Source organism: Macaca thibetana, chromosome 14 (assembly GCF_024542745.1).
Source record: "Macaca thibetana thibetana isolate TM-01 chromosome 14, ASM2454274v1, whole genome shotgun sequence".
Classification (NCBI taxonomy): Eukaryota; Metazoa; Chordata; class Mammalia; order Primates; family Cercopithecidae; genus Macaca; species Macaca thibetana.
The window spans coordinates 70229429-70245768 of record NC_065591.1 but is presented as its reverse complement, the minus strand read 5'-3'; the positions used below and the strand labels follow the sequence as shown (position 1 = coordinate 70245768).

The 16340-nt window shown below is 39.4% G+C and overlaps 2 protein-coding genes across 4 annotated transcripts in view; both read left to right on the top strand.

The window, feature by feature from the left end:
- The window catches only part of KCTD21 (potassium channel tetramerization domain containing 21), a 540409-nt gene that overhangs the window by 146838 nt on the left and 377231 nt on the right, over positions 1–16340 (top strand). The gene's annotated exons all lie outside the window — the stretch shown is intronic.
- The window catches only part of NARS2 (asparaginyl-tRNA synthetase 2, mitochondrial), a 137449-nt gene that overhangs the window by 15059 nt on the left and 106050 nt on the right, over positions 1–16340 (top strand). For all 3 annotated transcript variants that reach the window (XM_050757484.1, XM_050757486.1, XM_050757485.1), the window contains exon 5: positions 4125–4205. In XM_050757484.1, coding sequence (XP_050613441.1) covers positions 4125–4205 — 81 coding nt within the window. The remainder of the gene's footprint in view (positions 1–4124; positions 4206–16340) is intronic.

Genomic DNA, 16340 nt, shown 5'->3' with positions numbered 1-16340 from the left:
ACCCGGGAGGCGGAGTTTGCAGTGAGTAGAGACTGCGCCACTGCACTCCAACCTGGGCAACAGAGCGAGATTCCATCTCAATAATAATAATAATAATAATAATAAATGTGTGTGTGTGCCTCAGGTGAGGCACCGCACCTGACCAAAAATTATTAAAAGTAAAATTTGAAAAACATTCATGACTGAGAGCTGTGGCTCACACCTGAATTCTCAGCACTTTGGGCGGCTGAGGCAGGCAGATCACGAGGTCAAGAGATCGAGACCATCTTGGCCAACATGGTGAAACCCCACCTCTACTAAAAATACAAAACTTAGCTGGGCATGGTGGTGTGCGCCTGTAGTCCCAGCTGCTTGTAAGGTTGAGGCAGGAGAATCGCTTGAACCCGGGAGGTGGAGGTTGCAGTGAACTGAGATTGCGCCACTACACTCCAGCCTGGCGACAGAGTGAGACTCTGTCTCAAAAAAAAAAAAAAAAATTCAAGTGGTTGGAAATAACTTGAATTTTAGTACCATTCGTGATAGAGTAGTTACAAAAATAGACACTTTTTGAGTAGTAATAAATTCACTTAGTAATTGTAAAGACGTGGAGAATATAATTCTGTTACCTACCTTTATGTGTGATACTTATCTACCTTTGTGTGTGATACTTAGGATTCAGTTGTTTAAAGAAGCCTTTCTGGAGTACTATGAGGCATATTAAGTAATGGTTATATGTTACCTAGTATTTTGTAGTGTTTCTTTGATGTGTTACTTTGGGTTTGCGAAAAGATGTTAAGCCTCCAAATAAATTTTTGTAAGTTTCAGTTTTGTTAATTAAATTATAGAAATGTGGGGAGAAATAGAAACTTGAACAGTACTTTTAAGACACTTTAAGGATCTAAGGTTATTTCTTGGTTTGAGTATGAAAAATATTTTTTGTATAACCTTGTTTGCTCATAAAACTGACACACTTGTTATGTACTAAAACTTGGCTATTTAGAATCCTCAAGGAATGAGTCATTCAAAAAAGCCAAGTTTCTGAAATAACTGAGGAATTTTCTCTTTAGGCACCAGTTTTTTCTAAATTCCAGTGGAAGTGTTCCTAAAATGGATTACTTACTTTCCTGTCTTCCTTAGTGAGCCAGTAAAAAAGATTCCGCTCTTTCTTTCTCAATGAGTCGAGGTTCTTCCTGTGAGTATCAGGGATTGTTCTCCTCTGCATGGCAGCGTTTTCAAAGCCTGCCACTGACTCTGTGAAGTATTTTTGTTGTTATTGTTGTTGTTGTTTTGAGATGAGGTCTCATACTGTTGCCGGGGCTGGAGTGCAGTGGTGCAATCATGGCTTACTGCCACCTTGATCCCCCAGGCCCAAGCAGTCCTCCTACTTCAGCCTCCCAAGTAACTGGGACTACAGGCATGCACCACTATGCCTGTCTAGTTTTTTAAAGTGTATTTTTTGTAGAGATGGGATCTCACTGTGTTGCCGAAGCTGGTATTGAACTCCTAGGCCCAAGCAATCCTGCCTGGACCAACCAAAGAGCTAGGTCCAGATGTGAACCACTGTGCCCAGCCTATGTGGAGTATTCTTTACCTTTGTGTAGAAGGTCTCCAAATTGCTATGCCTTTGAGTTCCTGTGACTGCTTTTTATGTTTTTTGTTTGTTTGTTTGTTTGTTTGGGTTTTTTTTTTTGAGACAGTCTTGCTGTGTCACCCAGGCTAGAGCGCAGTGGCGTGATCTCAGCTCACTGCAACCTCTGCCTCAGCCTCCCGAGTATCTGGGACTACAGGTGTGCACCACCACACCGGGCTAATTTTTGTATTTTTTAGTAGAGACCGGGTTTCGCCACATTGGTCAGGCTGGTCTCTAAACTCCTGACCTCAGGTGATTCGCCCATCTCAGCCTCCCAAAGTGCTGGGATTACAGGACTTGAGACACTGCGCCTAGCCTCTTTATGGATTTTTAAAATCTCTTCTTGCTGTCAGTTTGTGTTGTCTATGGCCTGCCTGTGGCTAGCAATTCCTTTCACGTTTCCTTTTTTGTTGATTCTGATTAAATGATAGTTATTTCAGTTACATGTGAAAGATAGTTATTTCAGTTACATGTGAAAGAAAAAGATAGTTTATTAGTCTTCTCTTAGTGGTGTATATGGGCTGTAATGTATGAACTTTCTAATTTTGGGATACTCAGAGTCTTATAAAATATCTGGTTTTAGAATGTGTGTTAAAATATTTATATACTTGGAGGTGATGGGAGGAATCTGAAAAATCGGGTGAAAGTGTTTGCTTTTATTTTTGGCCCCTTCTCTGGCCCTCATGTACTCTACTTAGGAACCCCTTTGCTGTGGGACAGTATAAGTAAGTGACACTGGAAACCTATTTGAGGCACATAGTGACAATACTTAACCACTCCTTGCTATTTACTTTCCTTTTTTTCTTTTTACTCCCCTACCCACTTTCACTTTTTTGGACTTTGTTTGCACGACTGTATTATTCTTCCTTTGTACTCTCTCCTTTATTAGCGTTTGGTAATGTTAGGAACTTTGATAAGTCTTGCAGTTTTAAAGCAGCGAAAGCTGCTGGGCCCTTTTGTAATGTTTAGCATCAGTTAAGTATTAAAAATAATTCCCACTAGGTGTGTGATTTTTAAAAAATCTGATACAGTTATTTTCATAAGGTTTACACTGCTGTTTCTTGTGGCATTTGACCAGTTCTAACTTGGGCAATCATGTTTAGCCGTTAAATTTTCTCCTCCCTCTCCACCTCCCCTTCCCCACCCTCGTTTCCTTTGGATTTTTCACTTCCTCTCTTTGTTTACTGCACTCATGTTCATAGTTGCCTACATTCATGTGGAATAAATGTTTCACATCCATGATTCTTGGTTCCTAGGAGATAAAAATTTTATGCGGTAATGTTATTGATCAGATTTTATTGGTTTTCTATAATGTGCTCTGTGCAGCACCTCTAGGCATGTTGCTGTCAGGTTAAGTGTATATTTTAATAACTTTCTGAGACTGCTAATTTAGAGCTTGAATATTTTATCAGTACACATCATAAGGCAAGTTGTTGACTGAATATTTTGTATTATAGCCGGAATACTTGAATTTGAGAAGGGTCATATTTGGGACATCCCTAGTAATGCATAGAGACAATCTACACTCCACCAAACTTGGCAGAGATATGCATATAATAATTTGTTGTATTGATTCCAAGGCCAACATTTTGCATTAAGCATATTCCATCCTGCCTTTCTATTATAAATTCACTTTTTATTACCTGCAGTCCTACCCTGCAAACATCTACACTGTGTGTAACCTTTTGCTTACACCCATAATCAAAATGAAAGAAGCATAACCTTGAAGTTGCTGGGTTGTATCAGTCTGACTAGCAACAGCTTTTGTGGTTCTGTAATGGAAATAGTCTCAGATTTTTGTTTGGAAGGGCTGCAATTGGGGACCTCAGTAGTGGATGGATTGCTGCTGCTCAGAATATTCCTTCAGGCAAAGGAAGTACACTGCCTGTGCCATGTGGAGTCCATTGGCCCATCGGTTTAGTGACAGAGACTTCCTAAAGATCATTTCTGCCCTTTTTTGCTGTTTGTTTATTCAGTCTCTATTTGTCTACTTTTTCTCCTTTTTTGTTGGTTCATTACAATTGAGGTCATATTTCAAGATAAGTTTATACTAATTGCTTTGTATTCCCCTAGCAATGTGGGTAACATCATTATGCACTAGCCTAGAGTGTGTGTACCTGTTTGTTAAATCACCACCAAAATGTTATAGAAAAGGGAAGAGAATATAGTACTAAAGAGAGAGCATGAAGACCTAGGTTCTAGTCCTGGCTTATCCACTGACTAATTATGTAACTTGTGGAAAGTCACTAAATCTGTCTGGGCCTTAACTTCCTTATCTTTGAAATGAAGAGATTGGACTGGTTAATGTCTAAGTGTGTTCCTGAATAAAATTATTTGTGCCCCTGTGTGTAGTTAAAACACTCAACTGATTTTCAGTATTCTTAGTATTTGGGGGATTAGGGAGGGATTTGATACAGCATTTGCTTACTGTGCCATTTTAATACTATAAGAGGATGTGTGTTCTTGGAATTGTTGAATATGCAAATATCTTGAAAACTGTGGTTTTCTTTTTCAGGACAGTGGCTTTGTACATATTCATACTCCAATAATCACATCCAATGACTCTGAGGGAGCTGGAGAACTTTTTCAACTTGAAGTAAGTTTTGCTTCCCATCTTGAGGGGCACATTGTTGTTTAATAGTTTTCCTCTGAGGGTCTGAAATTTAATATTAGTTTTGTGGACAGAAGACTATGAGCAGCACCTGAAATTGTCAATAAAAATCCTTGAAAAACTTACCTAGACAATTCAAACCAGTCTGATTTCCTGTATTACCAGCCGTCTTACACTGTGACAGGTAAGAGTGAATTTTTGGGGTTTTTTTATTTTTTTATTTTTTTGAAACGGAGTCTCACTCTGTGGCCAGGCTGGAGTGCAGTGGTGTGATCTCAGCTCACTGCAACCTCTGCCTCCCGGATTCAAGTGATTCTCCTGCCTCAACCTCCCGAGTAGCTGGGACTATAGGTGTGCGCCGCAACGCCCAGCTAATTTTTGTATTTTTAGTAGAGACGGGTTTTCTCTGTGTTGGCCAGGATGTTCTCGATCTCTTGACCTTGTAATCTGCCCACGTCAGCCACCCGAAGTGCTGGGATTACAGACGTGAGCCACCACGCCTGGCCAAGAGTGAATTTTTAATTTAGCACTCTATTTACTTTTCTTAAGTTACAGTGAATTGGTGAACTAGAGAAATTTGAAGAGGTAAATGAGGATTTTAAGCTCTCTTATGCAGACTCAATCCACAGTTAATATTTGTGGACATAGATCGTATTTGAAAAGATAAATAAAAATAGAAGAGTATACATGTGAATATCATTTTCTTTTTCAAAGTCTTTTAAAAAACATTTTTTCATAAGAATGATTTACGTTCTCTTCATCCCATGAAGGCCCTTTAATTTGTCTAGCAATCATTTTTTGTGTTCCTTGTATATGTCAGGCATTGTCAGCCTGCCCTTACTGCAGATATTTTTTAAGTTATCAGTTTTTCTTATTGGAGACAGTTGAAAACCTTGTGTTTACCAGTTTGATAGCTATTTAAAATCATTGACCAGTTGTATAATAATGGACAGAGAGAATGGTATGATCATGAGTGGTGCTTTGGTACTTCTTTTATTTGTTTACTGATTTCTTTATCTTTAAGATGTCAGGATTCTTGTTTATATATTTGGTTGATTCTATCAAATGACAAAATTTGTATGTAACTGCTTTCTCTGGTTCAGTGCTTTCTGACTCTTTTTTTTGTTTCTTTTTTTTTTTTTTTTGAGACGGAGTCTCGCTCTGTCGCCCAGGCTGGAGTGCAGTGGCGCGATCTCAGATTGCTGCAAGCTCTGCCCCTTGGGTTCATGCCATTCTCCTGCCTCAGCCTCCTGTGTAGCTGGGACTACAGGCGCCCGCCACCACGCCCGGCTAATTTTTTTTTTTGTATTTTTAGTAGAGACGGGATTTCACTATGTTAGCCAGGATGGTCTCGATCTCCTGACCTCGTGATCCTCCCGTCTCGGCCTCCCAAAGTGCTGGGATTACAGGTGTGAGCCACCGCGCCCGGCCCTTTCTGACTCTTAATAATGGTGGTGCTTCTTTATATTATTGAATAAAGTATTCTCTGGGAGAAGTTGCCCTGATATGTTGAAGTCATTCAGAATGGTAATCAAATGCTGTCTTCATTATACATGACTGGAAGAAATCTTGATGTTGATCAGCATTCTGCAAAAAACAGAATAAAAATGCCTTGTTGAACATTTAGAGTGGGGGTATTAGCATTTGTATATATGAGTTCAAAGAAGGAAGCAGATGACAAAATAACCATATGTAAACTCTGGAAAACATTCTCTTCTAGGTGTTTATTTTCTCTTGGCACTTTAATTTTCTGCATACTGAAGCCAAGAATTACTCACTGTACATACTTTTCTAAATCCCTTAGTCTAAACCACTGAATATTCAATAAATGACTGGGGAAAAAAGGTATAATTTATAGGAGTCTTTATGAATAAAAAGGAATTAATGAAGAGACTAAGATACATGTATGTGTATATATGTATCTTGGCCTCTAAATAACCTAAGACAAGTTACCAGATAAGTGTGAATAAATAGGAAGAGGAAAAAAATACATTTCTGAAGCTAAACAAATGAGAAGTGTACTATGTTCATATTATTTCAGAGCCAGGGAAAGGAATTTGTGGGATTAAATTTGCCTATGCAGAGTACCAGAAAGAGAAATTCTTGAATTCATTGATCCTAGGCTTCTACAGTCAGGATCTAGCTCAGGTTTCAGCTGATCTGTGCTGTCTGGCTTTTATGCTGTGTTGACCTACTGTCTTTGTTGCTCTCAGAAGTTCAACTACAAAGACTTGTCTTCTGTCCCTGCCAACCCTCTATCCTTTGAAAGCGGAGCTCCTTCTTACCCACCTCACATACCTCACTTCCAAGATTCATTGTGTTGATTTCCTCCTGGCTGCCTGTAGAAGCATAGGAATTTGAATTTTGGTACCCCTTTTAGGAGGAGGTGGGCTTTCATATTTAAATTCTTGCTTCTCATAATGGTGCACATTTTTTCTCTGACAGAAGTGAAGTGTCATTAAGTACTGTGTTTACAGATAAGAGGGCAGCTTTAAGAGGTCACCTTGAAAAAACACAGTTAAGAATGTGCACTTCTAATGTTCTGTTGAGAAGTGAATGCATGCCCTGTCATTTTACTTTTCCTTTCCCTCATCTCCATTTCCTGCTTTAAGACTTTAATATTTGTTAAGATTTGAGGACTACTGAATACATCATAAGAAGTTTCCTTCAAGGCATTTGTTATTAACGGACATTTGGTGCCGTCTGTGTTCAAGATGCTTTGCTATAAAGATGTAGATGAGTTTCTATCCTGTCAAGCCAGTGAGTTGGCAGCAGTTGATGAGGGAAGGAGCATACTTTTCATTCACTCTTGATGTTACTTATCCTACAAAATTCCTTGTTTGTACACTTTTTCCCCTTTGTCCTAAGGCCCTGGCTGAGTTCCCAAAATTAGATTTGGTCTTTGTAATTTGGAACAATAAGTTTGTCTTTGAGGAGATGAAAAGAGATTAAGACAAGAATTATAGGTTGTGGCTGTCAAATACAAAATTACTACAAATTTAGTTTAAAGATCTTAATTGACTTTCATTTGCCATTCAAGAATCAGGCAACACTTCATTCTATAAAACAGAAGAGGCTAGTTTTATAGACAGAAAAAGGCTGAGGAAAGCAGAAACAAAAAACAATTGGTCTTTACAAAGTTATTTTTCTTGTGAAGGTTAAAGCAAAGGGGACTTCCTTATGCTGGCTAAAACTGTTCTCTTTGGTGATGTGGCTGTTATTCCTCTTCTGACTTCTCAGAAGGTGATATGAAGATCTTAGTTTTCGGCTTGGTAGCGATGCACAACTGTATACAGTTCCATGGTTTTCAGTATGACTAGAAGTTGATGGAAAATAAGGTGGAATTGCTTTATGTAGACATTTGAGGATATAGTGTTACCAGTTATAAGTGGTATGGAATCTAGAGGAAAATGAGGTAGGTCACTGAGGATTGACTTGGTCAGAAAAACCTTCAGAATGAATATGTGACCTGACTGTACCTTAGGGAGAATATTCCAGGTAAGAACAACAATGTAAGAAGAATCAGAGAATTAAAATGAAGTATAGACAATATACATTCTTCTTGTCGTCACATGGCACATACTCTAAAACCAACCACATAATTGGACATAAAACATTCTTCAACAAATGTAAAACAACTGAAAGCATACCAGACGCACTCTCAGACCACAGCATAATAAAAATAGAAGTCAACACAATGAAAATCATTCAAAATCATACAATTACAGGGAAACTAAACAACATGTTCCTGAATAACTTTTGGGTAAATAATGAATTTAAGACAGACATCATAAAGTTTTTTGAAAATAATGAGAACAAAGGTAGAACATACCAAAATCTCTAGGACACAAGTAAGGCAGTGTTCAGAGGGAAAATCATAGCACTAAATGCCCACATCAAAAAGTTAGAAAGGTTTCAAATTAACAACCTAACTTCACAATGGAAAGAATTAGAGAAGAACAAATCAACCCCAAAGCTAGCAGAAGATGAGAAGTAACAAAAATCAGAGCTGAACTGAAGGAAGCTGAGACACAAAAAAACATTCAAAGTATCAGCAAATCCAGGAGTTGGTTTTTTGAAAAAATTGGTAAGATAGGCCACTAGCTAGACTAATTAAGAAGAAAAGAGAGAAGATCAAATAAACACAATTAGAAATGACAAAGGGAATGTTACTACTGACCCCACAGACATAAACAACCATCAGAAACTACTACGAACACCTCTAAATTGCTGGAAACATACACCCTCTGAAGACTGAGCCAGGAAAACATTGATTCTCTGAACAGACTAATAACAAACTCTAAAACTGAATAAGTAATAAATAGCCTACCAACCAAAGAAGCCCAGGACCTGATGGATTCATTGCGGAATTCTACCAGATGTACAATGAAGAGCTGGTACCATTCTAACAGTAACTGTTCCAAAAAGTTGTGGAGGGGGGACTTCTCCTCAACTCATTCTGTGAGGCCAGCATCATCTTGTTACCAAAACCTGGGAGAGACACAACAAAAAAAGAAAATATCAGGCCAATAACCTTGATGAACATTGATGCAGAAATCCTCAACAAAATACTTGCAAACTGAATCCAGCAGCACATCAGAAATTTAATCCACCATGAAGTAAGCTTCATTGCTGGGATGCAAGTTTGCTTCAGCATACAAAAATCAATCAGTGTGATTCATCACATAAACATGATTGTCTCAATAGATGGAGAAAAGGCTTTTGATATAATTCAGCATTCTTTCATGTTAAAAACTCTCGATAAACTAGATATTGAAGGAACATACCTGCAAATAATAAGAGCCATCTATGACAAACCCACAGCCAACATTATACCGAATGGGCAAAAGCTGGAAGCATTCTTCTTGAAAACCAGCAGAAGACAAGGATGCCCTCACCACTTCTCTTCAACATAGTATTGGAAGTCCTAGCCACAGCATTCAGTCAAGATAAATAAAGCGCATCTAAATAGGAAGAGAGGAAGTCAAACCATCTCTGTTTGCAGACGACAGGATTCTATATCTAGAGAAAACCACAGCCTTGGCCCAAAAGCTCCTTCAGCTGGTAAATAACTTAAGCAAAGTTGCAGGATACAAAATCAGTATACAAAAATCACTAGCATTCCTATATACCAACAACAACCAAACTGAGAGCCAAAGCAGAAAGTCAGTCCCGTTCACAGTTGACACACACACCCCTAGGAATACACTTTACCAGGGAGGTGAAAGAGCTCTACATGAGAATTATAAAACACTGCTCAAAGAAATCAGAGAAGATACAAACAAATGGAAAAATATCCCATGCTCATGAATAGGAAGAATCAATATCATTAAAAAGGTTATACCACCCAAAGCAAATTACAGATTGAATGCTGTTCATAGCAAACTACCAACAACATTCCTCACAGAACTAGAAAAAATTATTTTAACATTTATATGGAACCAAAAAAGAGCCCAGATAGCCAAGGCAATCCTAAGCAAAAAGAACAAAGCTGGAAGAATCATGTTACCCAACTATACTACAAGGCTACACTCCCAAAACAGCGTGGTACTGGTACAAAAACAGGCACATAGACCAATGGAACAAAATAAAGAACCCAGAAATAAGGCCACACATCTATGACAGACAGTTGATCTTCCACAAAGCTGACAAAACAAGCAATGAGGAAAAGACTCCCTATTTAATAAATGGTGCTGGGACAACTGACTAGCCATATGCAGATGATTGAAGCTGGACCTCTTCCTTACATCATGTACAAAAATCAAGTCAAGATGGATTAAAGAGACTTAAATGTAAAACTCAAAACTATAAAAACCCTGGAAGACAACCTAGGCAATACCATTCTGGCAGAGATTTCATGACAGACATCAAAAGCAATTGCAACAAAAACAAAAATTGGCAAATTGGATCTAATTAAACTTCAGAGCTTCTGCACTGCAAAAGAATCTGTCAACAGAATAAACACACAACCTACAGAATGGAAGAAAATATTTGCAAACTAGGCATCTGACAAAGGTCTCATATCCAGGATCTGTAAGGAACTTATTTAGAAGAGAAAAACAGCCCCATTAAAAAGTAGGCAAATGGCTAGACATGGTGGCACATGCCTATAATCCCAGCACTTTGGGAGGCCGAGGTGGGTGGATCACTTGAGGTCAGGAGTTCGAGACCAGCCTGACCAACATGGTGAAACCCTGTCTCTACTAAAAATACAAAAATTAGCTGTGTGTGGTGGCACATGCCTGTAATCGCAGCTACTCAGGAGGCTGAGGCAGAAGAATCGCTTGAACCCAGGGGGCGCAGGTTGCAGTGAGCTGAGATCATGCTACTGCATTCCATCCTGGACAACAGAGCGAGACTTTGTCTCAAAAAAGAAAAAAGGGGGTGTGCAAAGGACATGAACAGACACTTCTTAAAAGAAGACATACATGAGGCCAACAAGCATATGAAAAAAAGCTCAGTATCACTGATCATTAGAGAAATGCAAATCAAAACCACAGTGAGATACCATCTCACACCAGTCAATGGCGATAATTAAAAAACAACAAAAAAATAACAGTGTTGGCCAGGTTACAGAGAAAAGGGAACCCTTATATGCTGTTGGAGGGAGTATAAATTAGTTCAACCGTTGTGGAAAGCAGTATGGTGATTTCTCAAAGAGCTAAAAGCAGAACTACCATTTGACCCAGCAACCCCATTACTGGGTATATACGCAGAGGAATATAAAGCATTTTATCAGTGTGAAGCCCAAATATTGTAAACCCCAAAGTTGACAGGTCTCAGTCAATTTAGGAAGTTAATTTTGCCAAAGTTGAGGATGCATGCCTGTGACACAGCCTCAGGAGGTCCTGACGACGTGCCCAAGGTGGTCTGAGCACAGCTTGGTTTTATACATTTTAGGGAGACATGAGACATCAATCAGTATATGTAAGATGAACATTGGTTTGATCCAGAAAGGTGGGACAACTCAAAATGGGGTAGGGGCTTCCAGGTCATAGGTAGGTAAGAGACTAGTGGTTGTGTTCTTTTTAAGTTTCTGATTAGCCTCACCAAAGGAGGCAATCAAATATGCATTTATCTCAGTGAGCAGAGGGATGACTTTGAATAGAGTGAGAGGCAAGTTGCCCAAGCAGTTCCCGGCTTGACTTTTCCCTTTAGCTTAGTGATTTTGGGGCCCCAAGATGTATTTTCCTTTCACACCATGAAGATACATGCACGCAAATGTTCATTGCCTCACTGTTCACAATAGCAAAGATACTGAGTCAATCTAAGTGCCCATCAATGACAGACTTTATAAAGAAAATGTGGTACACATACACCATAGAATATTATGCAGCCATGAAAAGGAATGAGATCATGTCTTGGGGGAACATGGATGGAACTGGAGGCCATCATCCTTAGCAAACTAATGCAGGAACAGAAAACCAAATACTGCATGTTCTCACTTACAAGTGGGAGCTAAATGATAAGAACTTATGAACACAAAGAAAGAAACAACAGACCCTGGTGTCTACCTGAGGGGGGAGGATGGGAGGAGGGAGAGGTGCAGAAAAGATAACTATTGGGTCCTGAGCTTAATACCTGGGTGATGAAATAATGTGTACAACAAACCCCCATGACACATGTGTATGTAACAGACCTTCACATGTATCCCCAAACCTAAAATAAAAAATAAAATAAAATGAAGTATAGGGGTTTTTAATTAGACTCTGGGTGGAGAAATGGATGAGAAGGTTCATATTGGTGAATCATAGGAAATAAAGTTGGACAGCTTTAGGAATGAGATGGAGCAGGGTTGTTTTTGGTGTTTTTTTTGTTTTGTTTTGTTTTGTTTTTTGTTTTTTGTTTTGACACAAAGTCTCTTGTTTCCCAGGCTGGAGTGCAGTGGCATAATCTCGGCTCACTGCAACCTCCACCTCCCGGGTAAAGCAATTCTCCTGCCTCAGCCTCCCGAATAGCTGTGATTTCAGGCGCCTGCCACCATGCCCAGCTAATTTTTGTATTTTTAGTAGAGACGGGATTTCACCATTGTGGCCAGGCTGGTCTCAAACTCCTGACCTCAGGTGATCTACCCGCCTGGGCCTCCCAAAGTGCTGGGATTACAGGCATGAGCCACCCCACCCGGCCTGGAGCAGGGTTTTTTAAAAACTATTTTATTGGAACATATCTCACATACCATAAAATATGAAAGTGTAGTCATGTGCCGCATAGCAACTTTGCAATGACAGATCACAACATATACCATGGTGATACCGTAAGATTATAATACTGTATTTTTACTGTACCATTTCCATAGTTAGATATGTTTACATACACACATGCTTACCATTGTGTTACAGTTGCCAAACTATTCAGTAGTATCAGTAACATGTTATACAGGTTTGTAGCCTGGGGGTAGTAGGATATACCGGGTCTGTGTGTAAATAGACTCTGTGATGTTTGCACAACAGTGAAATTACCTAGTGATGCATTTCTTAGAACGTGTCCCCCTCAAGCAATGCACAACTGTGTATAGTTCCTTGATTTTCTGTATGTTCACAGGGTTGGTTGTACAGCCAATCACCACGATCTAATTTGAGGACATTTTCATCACCCCAAAAATAAACTGTACCCAGTAGCAGCCCCTTGCCATTCCTACCCTTAGCTCTAGGTAACCACAAATCTGCTTTCTGTGGATTTGTCTCTTCTGAAACTTTTCATATAAATGGAATCGTACGATGTATGGTCTTTTGTGTTTGGCTTCTTTCACTTAGTGTAAAGTTTTTGAGGTTCATCCCTGTTGTAGTATGTATCAGTACTTCATTCCTTTTTATATCCAGCTGGTCCATTTTCTGGATGTATCATGTTTTGTTTATTGATTTATCACTTAATGGACATTTGTATTGTTTCTGCATAACCATTAACCTGTTTCATTATGAATAATGCTGCTATGAACATTTTTGAAAAGTTTTTGTGTGGATGAATTTATGATTTAGTTTCTCTTGGGTAGAATTTCTGGGTCATGTTGTAACCCTTAAGTTCAACATTTAAAAAAACTGCCAAGCTGTTTTTCTAAGTGGCCGCAGCATTTTGAGTCTTCTACTTTCCCTGCATCCTAGCCTATGCTTGTTATTTTCAGTTTCTTTGATTATAAATAATACTGATGCATGTAAAGTGGTATATTATTGTGTCTTTGATTTGCATTTTCCTAATGACTATCAAAAGACAAAATTACAACAAATTTTTTAAAATTGAAATTTCTTCATTTAACAATTCTAGAGTGGGCTAACGCTTCATTCTGTAAAATAGAATGCATTCCTGTGAGCTGACCAGAGGAGCTTGGTTTTATAGACAGAAAATGACTGAAGGAAATACAAACAAAGAACAAGAAGTAGATTGGTCACTTTAAAGTAACTTTCCTTGTAAGGCGCAAGGTGGGAACAGGGAAACAGAACAATAGGAAAATAACTCATTGGTTAACATCAGGTCACTTCAGGTGACATTTTGTTGTAAGGATTAAAGGTGGAGGGAACTTTGTTATCATGCTGATTGAAAGTGGCCTGCTTGAGAAATTCAGCCATCTCCCTCTTCTGATTTCTAGGAATGCCAGATAATAACTCAGTTTCAGTTTGATGATATGGAACTTTAGTGTGAGTGACTCCATTACTGCACTATGCCTAATGCAGTAGCTTAGCCTAAAACAGTGGCTTATTTAACATGACTAAGGATATTGAACATCTTTTATGTACATATTGACCATTTATTTCTCTTCTTTGGAAAAATGTCTATTTAAGTCTTTCGCCCATTTTTTAATTGGGTTGTCTTTTTGTTGTTGAGACTGTAGGAGGTATTTTATATATTCTAGATACAAGTCTTTCTCCTCTCCTCCCTCCCACCCCCTACCAGTGTGAAGCCTCTAATGCTGCCTCTTAGGGGGAATAGCCTTGAGTATGCCCACAATAAGGATGGCGCTGGTTTTGGTAGAGCTTTCTTTGGCTGTCTTTTCCCCTGACCACACCCGCCTCTTAAGCTCCATTACTCGCAGACTGATTGTACTATTGTTTTCAACGTCCTGGGGCATAAATAGCTTCACAAACTGATCCAATCAAATTTATACTCCTTTGTGAAGATAGTTTTCGAGGGCAGTGTTTGAGATTTGTTCTGACCCCAAAAGGGCTCTTCCCAGGTGTTTCTGTTTCTTTCCAGCACACAAGGAACTCTACAGTTTAGTCTTTATTGCCAATGAATCTTTCAGTGTGCCTTTCATCACAACCACCATTCTGGAGAGCACCCTTCAGTTTGGACTTTTACATACTTTGTTGCAATGAAGTCAGTTCCTTTGGGTAACGATTTGGAGCTCCGTTTTATGGCCTGCTTCTCTGCCCAGTCAATGTTGGAGCCAGGCTCCAGTGCTGGCGGAAGGGACAATGGATCATTCTTACTACAAGACATCCTGATTTAGGAGCTGAGTGTTCAGTGGAGCAAGAGGCAGCAGCCCAGGTTTCTTGGCTTGTCTCTCCTGGCATGGAACCCACACCCCAGGATCTGGGGCAAAAGCAGTCAGGACCCTAGTGTACTCTGGGGCACCACGCCCCAGGTGGAGCCTCCATCCCCCATTAGGGCTGGGGATGGCTCTGCCTCTCAGCCACACTTGCCCAGAACTTAGCCTCAGCTACAGGTGGCTGAGAGAAGGGGCAGAAATGCCTGCATGCTGCACCTCTTGCTAGAGCCCTGTGATCTTGGCTATAATTGGGGGGGTAGAGTTTCTGTTATACCAAGCTGCAAGGGGAAAGGAGGAAGAGGGCTCTGTTTCAGACACTATAGACTCTCCTTGTCCTCACTGAGCTTTAGTAGATTTTTTTGAATAGGTGTTTCTTCATTTACTGTATACCCTTAAGACCATTTCTAGAGTCTTTAAATGGTTGGATTAAAAAAAAAATTTTTTTTTTAATAACTTTTACCCATTTCACTGAGGAATGGGTCTGAGGAGCTCCCTACACTATCATGTCAGAAGGGAGGAGGAAAAACAGATTAGTCACCTCTTGGCTACTTTTTACCACCACGATCCTCAATTTCCTCACTGGTAAAATGTGAACAATACTATTCTTAAAGGTTGTAAGGATTAAGTGAAATGACATATATGAAAACTTTATATTGCTAATCCAAAATAGGTAAAACAGTATGCAGAAGCAGGCTGATGTAAGCACTAGCAGGCTGATGTAAGCGCTAGCATTTCTCTTTTCTAAACTATTGTGCATTCTAGAAATGGTAACACAAAGTTACTAGACCTCAGGAATTCTGATGCTTATAAATTTTTATGACTAAGTTATAGCACACATCATTTTGGTTGTGCTGGATGGTTTCACTTTTTGATTACTCTTCCCTATTTTCTTTTAAACTTCTTTAGATGATATGTGGGCTAACCTAGGTCAAACCTCTTCTCAAAACAACTTTTTTCTAGCTAACATTAATACCTCGCTTGTTCCAACTCCTGTTAAACTTGTATTCAGTTGCTATAGCCTGGTTTTATTTTTTGTTTTTGAGTCACAGTTTTGCTGTCACCCAGGCTGGAGTGCATGCATTTGCACTGTCATCGCTCACTGCAGCCTCAAACTCCTGGGCTCAAGCAGTCCTCCCACCTCAACCTCCTGTGTAGCTGGGACTGCAGGCGCACACCATCATGCCTGGCTGATTTAATTTTTAGTAGAGACAAAGTCATTATGTTGCCCAGGCTGGTCTCAAACTCTTGGACTCAGGCGATCCTCCCATCTCGGCCTCCCAAAATGCTGGAATTACAGGCGTGAACCACCGTGCCTGGCCTACTATAGCTTGTTTTAACATTCAGTTGTTCATCAGTGGTTTCTTACTTACCAGTTTTGGTTCCCTGTGTAGATTGTAAGTTCCTTTCAGGGAAGACCTGTGTCCTCCACACTACCCGGAACACTTAAATATTTATTATTTTCTAAGGGCTATTTTAGCTTTGTAGAAGTTTAAGCCTTAAGACTAGTCTGGTCATATGTTCATAAATAACATATGATGTTCATGTTTATTAGCTACCACACCTGGCTAATTTTTGTATTTTTAGTAGAATCAGGATTTCGCCATTTTGACTGATCTCAAACTCCTGACGTCAGGTGATCT